This window comes from Eucalyptus grandis, chromosome 3 (assembly GCF_016545825.1).
Source record: "Eucalyptus grandis isolate ANBG69807.140 chromosome 3, ASM1654582v1, whole genome shotgun sequence".
In the NCBI taxonomy this organism is placed as follows: domain Eukaryota; kingdom Viridiplantae; phylum Streptophyta; class Magnoliopsida; order Myrtales; family Myrtaceae; genus Eucalyptus; species Eucalyptus grandis.
Genome location: NC_052614.1, coordinates 15171301 through 15176847, shown reverse-complemented (window position 1 = coordinate 15176847; position 5547 = coordinate 15171301). Strand labels below are relative to the sequence as shown.

Sequence of the window (5547 nt, the reverse complement as noted above, 5' to 3'; positions counted from 1 at the left end):
CCTTCTCATTTCCCAACTAGAAATCTACCAAGATAAGGCATCCTTTACGGGATTAGCTCGAGATATATTTTAATAAGGTCCAAGTGCTTCACTATGGCATTAGTTCTCCATGATTTATAGGGATGAAAGGCCGGTGTTTATGGAGACAGTTTTTGGCTCCTACATAATAGTACATCTAAAGTGAGCCAACATTATTTCATTTACACAAGAACCTCTTTTTCTTTGAAATTTTTGAAAGTAGTAGAATGCTTTTTGCTGCTCGTAGGAAATATTTAAAGAGTTCTTTTCTTTAGAAGAGAGAAAAGAAAGAAAATTTCTTCATGACCACCCATTTCTTTGTTATTTTCTTTTACAATACTTGCTTGGCAGAAGTAATCTTTTATCAACAGCCTGAAGCACAGATAGCTTTGAGGATCTGCAATTGGCTAAGATATTATAACCTAAACAAGCTCCAAAGGGGAAAGAAAGGGAAACATGATAAGTTTCCCAAATACTGAGTGACATGCACTCGATTAATTATTAACGACAGTAAAACATATGCCTTAATTTGACTCGCAATTGATTGGTGGGGCTAAAGGACACTTGATGGTTCGAAAGCATCTCAATTTCAAATTCTGTAATAAGTATCCATTGCTGAAGCTCCACTTTCGCCCTCTTTGGTCTTGTAGATGCAGGAGAGACCAGCAACATCAAAGGGCTTGAAAAGCAAAGGGTGTTGGTCGTCCACAAGCTCATCAGGACACTGCATCGTGCCTTGAACGGAAGAGAAGAATCCTATGCAATATTTTGCCTCATGCCCACTCATCATTACACGGTGACAAGGGCTGTGTAATCTCCCGTTGCTCCATCCCTACACGCAAAACATGAACAAAAAAAAGGGAGAGGCTCACAATGATGATGATGGTGATGCAGCCCACATTGAAGACCGGCTCTCTCGACCAAGAAGATCGGCCCGCATTAAAGCTCGACGAAACCGAGAAGCCATAACGACATCTTGAGTCCATCCCGGAAGTTTGAAAGACACCTTGGAAGCTCGCGTGACGCTTTTACTAGTTTATAGTTTCCATGCCCTTTACTATATCTCCTATTTTCAATGCTCCGTTTTTATTTCTCCTAGTTTTCAACGCTTTGTCTTTATTTCTCCTAGTTTCAACGTTCTGTTTTTATTTCTTTGATGATATAAGCCAATCCCTTGTAGAAGACAGACAGCTTTTGATGAATGAAAAACTTTGCTTGAAGCAAGTATCGTGAACCTTGTAGAGTTCATCTCCTTGAAAACCTAGAAGAGTTTTCACTCCGTCCTTGAAGAGTCGGAGCTTTCGAAATCTGCATCCTTGAAGAGTTGCAGTCATCGATCTAGAAGAATCGGTGCCCCCCTCAACTTCCTTGGAGGCCTAGAAGAGCAACCAAAGAAGTTTCTATCTTTTCCTATTCTGTTCGTTATTTCCAACCCATTTTCGACCATCCTACAGTGCTTATTTCAGAAAACCCAAAACACAGAAATTGTAGATCCAGAAGTCTTTGTTCATTTGGCTTTGGAATCAGGTCGATCCGATCTGTATCGACAAAGATACGACTGTTCTCCTGAGCTTGCGCAGTGCTGAAATTACTGATCGTCCCGTTTCTTGTGCGCGAGTCACTCTCCCGATCCTACTGTTTGAGAAAGCCTCCCCTAGGCTTGCATCATTTGGTATCAGAGCTTTGGAGGAGAGGACAATGCCTCCAAGACAAGCTAGGCATCGTGGCGGCAGAACCCTTCCCCTCAATGAATTGCACACACTCGCTGAGAATATGCAACAACAAATTGATGAATTGACGCAAGAAGTTCAGCGTTTGAGGGCTGAAGCAAATAATTCTCCACCCCGTTCCAGGACTGAAGATTCCCATGGTGACTCTTCCTCTTCGGAGAGTGTTCAATCTATTCACGGTCGGAGGCATGTTCGACATCGTTTACAACATATTCGTGAGCCAGATTGGGAAAAGGAAATCAAGAAAGATGTTCCAAAATTTACAGGTAATGAGTCTCCTGATGAAATTGTTGATTGGCTAACACTTGTGAATGAGGTGTTTGAGCATCGAAATGTTCCGGAGAATCGTCGCATTGGGATCATTGCTATGCGATTTCGAGGCAAGGCGATTGCTTGGTGGAGACGTGAAAAACAAACTCGCCAAGCCGTTGGCAAAGCACCAGTCACTTCGTGGAGAAAGATGGAGGGCAAGATTCAAAAATATTTTCTCCCCAAAGGATATAAGAGAGAGCTCTATCAACGGTACCAAAATCTAACACAAGGTACGCAAACGGTGGACCAATACACCAATGAATTCAATGAGTTGGTGATTCGTAACAATATCCAAGACCCAGAGGATGTGCTTGTGAACAAATACTTGAACGGTCTTCAATTTTACATTCAAGACGCCTTGGAAGTCCTCGACATTTGGGACTTAGGAGATGCACACCAACGGGCACTCAAAATGGAGCGCTCTCATTCTCGGAGACAGCAATCTGCTAGTAAGCCTTCTACTCAACCTCATGATTCGAAGCAACCTGCTACATCCGAAATACGTTGCTATTCTTGTGGGGAGTTGGGTCATCGTGCTAGCAATTGTCGAATCAATAAGAATCGACCAGCCGGTAAAGCCTTCTTGGTGGATAATGATTCTGACGAGAATGCTGAGGATCCACTTGAAGAGAAGTTGAAAAATGATGAAGAAGCTGCGGATGATGAACAAATAGTGCATGCTGACACTGGCGAACTTCTTATGGTGAGGAAAAATTTTCCTACTCCTCGAGATGACACGGAGATAGGTGGCTACGTACCAATATTTTCCATTCTGCTTGCACAATCATGGGAAAGGTATGTCAATTAATTATTGACTCTGGTTGTTGTGAGAATATAATTTCTGAAGTAGCGGCAAACAAGCTAAAGTTGGAATTAAAAGCGCACCCTACGCCTTATAAAATGTTGTGGTTGAAGATAGGTGCTGAGGTAATCGTTTCAAAACGATGCCTTGTTAATCTATCCATTGGTTCTGTTTATAGTGACAAAATATGGTGTGATGTTCTGCCGATGGATGCTAGTCACATTATTCTTGGTCGACCATGGCAATTCGATAAGAGGACTATGCATGATGGTTATCGAAATACATATTCTTTTGAATTTGGAGGCAAGAAGATTACGTTGGCACCTAGTAGGGTGGGAGATTCTTCTGATGATGCTGGCAAGAATTCGAGGACGAATTCTTTTAAAGATGGGGAGGATGATGCAGCCCACATTGAAGACCGGCTCTCTCGACCAAGAAGATCGGCCCGCATTAAAGCTCGACGAAACCGAGAAGCCATAACGACATCTTGAGTCCATCCCGGAAGTTTGAAAGACACCTTGGAAGCTCGCGTGACGCTTTTACTAGTTTATAGTTTCCATGCCCTTTACTATATCTCCTATTTTCAATGCTCCGTTTTTATTTCTCCTAGTTTTCAACGCTTTGTCTTTATTTCTCCTAGTTTCAACGTTCTGTTTTTATTTCTTTGATGATATAAGCCAATCCCTTGTAGAAGACAGACAGCTTTTGATGAATGAAAAACTTTGCTTGAAGCAAGTATCGTGAACCTTGTAGAGTTCATCTCCTTGAAAACCTAGAAGAGTTTTCACTCCGTCCTTGAAGAGTCGGAGCTTTCGAAATCTGCATCCTTGAAGAGTTGCAGTCATCGATCTAGAAGAATCGGTGCCCCCCCTCAACTTCCTTGGAGGCCTAGAAGAGCAACCAAAGAAGTTTCTATCTTTTCCTATTCTGTTCGTTATTTCCAACCCATTTTCGACCATCCTACAGTGCTTATTTCAGAAAACCCAAAACACAGAAATTGTAGATCCAGAAGTCTTTGTTCATTTGGCTTTGGAATCAGGTCGATCCGATCTGTATCGACAAAGATACGACTGTTCTCCTGAGCTTGCGCAGTGCTGAAATTACTGATCGTCCCGTTTCTTGTGCGCGAGTCACTCTCCCGATCCTACTGTTTGAGAAAGCCTCCCCTAGGCTTGCATCAGATGGTCAGTCTCATCACACGCTAGCATCAATTATGTTGTATCAATATGCATTCAAGCATACATGAATCTATGTTTCACACATGAACCCATCTATGAGAATTTCACAAAGAAATCAGCTTTAATGTCATAATTCTAGCTAGTGCCGGACGTGATGATTAATACTAGAAATATAAACAATAATTTATGATTGATATGTAAAGTTGGGTTCCCGAATTCTTGTTCGATGCTCTTATAGCATGTTGCCTACTTTTTGAAGTAAATTCAATAAAGAGGGAGTGGGTGGGGGGAGACTCACGTAGAATGACTCCCCAGCGAAGACAATGAAAGAGGTAGCTGAGGAAGGGGCGACCTCGAACCAACATCCATCCTTAGTTTGCACTTCCAATCCGTTCACATGGTTCTGGTGAAGTATAGTCACAAAGTTTGCGTCGTGATGGCACCTAGCCCCAGGCTTCTTGGACTCCTCGGTCCCAGGAGCTGCATATCTCATGAGACAGAAATTGTATCCAACCGACTTGGCTAGAGATTCCAGGTACTTGTCTACGCCCAAGCTTCCCAAAACCAGCTTCTTCACTAGTGAATCCAACTCCAAAACCCTCGTCACATACGTTTTCATTGTCTCGCTGCATATTCATGAAAATAGGCACACATCGAAACCACCATTTCTGTAGATAGGGTTGTGGATTGGCATCTTCACAGATGATTCATTTTACATTTTCTTCTTGCATCGAAGTAAATGGAAATCAAATTCGCGTCATTGGTGATCCATTTGATAAACATGTCTCTTAACACTTCCTTAATTGGAACAAATAATATAATTACCAATAATTAAAAAAAAGGATTACCAAAATCTTGTGTTTCCCTTCGGCCAAATGAGATATGCAAATCTTTCGATAAAGCCCGAGTTGGGGGCGTAGTTCATTGCAAATGCCTCGTAGAGAGGTGAATGAGGAAGATTTGCAAGGTAGCCTTCATACGGCTTATCTGGGTCATTGAACTGGCGCTTCACATCGGTTGGGAGCTCGAGCAATGCCTCCAATTCTTGAAACGCATCATTGTGAAGCTCCAAGGTCATCCTATCAGTCAAGGCTTCGAAGCTACCAAATTCTTCAAGGGCTTCTCGGACTTGACTTTGTAAGGAGTCCCATCGACCTGTCCCTAGCTTTAAGCCATCTAATTCGGACAGATCTATCAGGGGAAGCTTCATCGTTGAAATAGAGCCCATGATCAATTTGTCTTTCTTTCCGAGTACTTTTATAAAGGTTTTCTCCTATTCTTTTCTTGGGGGTTCTCTGCTGGATTTATAGGGCTTGGCATCCTCGAAGTAGCCACAGTAGCAATTTGAAAGCTACAATTTTTCCATGAAGAGTCTATTATTTTCCTTTTTTTCCCCTCGTTTAGTGGTTTAAACAAGAGTTGACTAGTGAATGCAAAGGTGATGGTTATCTTCCTTGCCGGCATGTCTTCTACGTGGAATACATGGAAACAAATGAGCAATCAAGAG

At 42.2% G+C, this 5547-nt stretch overlaps 1 protein-coding gene across 1 annotated transcript; it reads right to left on the bottom strand.

The window, feature by feature from the left end:
* Positions 1–352: 352 nt before the first annotated feature.
* Positions 353–5286, bottom strand: LOC104439093 (2-oxoglutarate-dependent dioxygenase AOP2). The gene is made up of 3 exons (XM_018870027.2): positions 4889–5286; positions 4339–4666; positions 353–850 (listed from the first exon to the last, which is right to left on the bottom strand). The coding sequence occupies exons 1-3, from the start codon at positions 5266–5268 to the stop codon at positions 608–610; spliced, it is 951 nt and encodes a 316-aa protein (XP_018725572.2). The 5' UTR covers positions 5269–5286; the 3' UTR covers positions 353–607.
* Between the last annotated feature and the right edge of the window lie 261 nt (positions 5287–5547).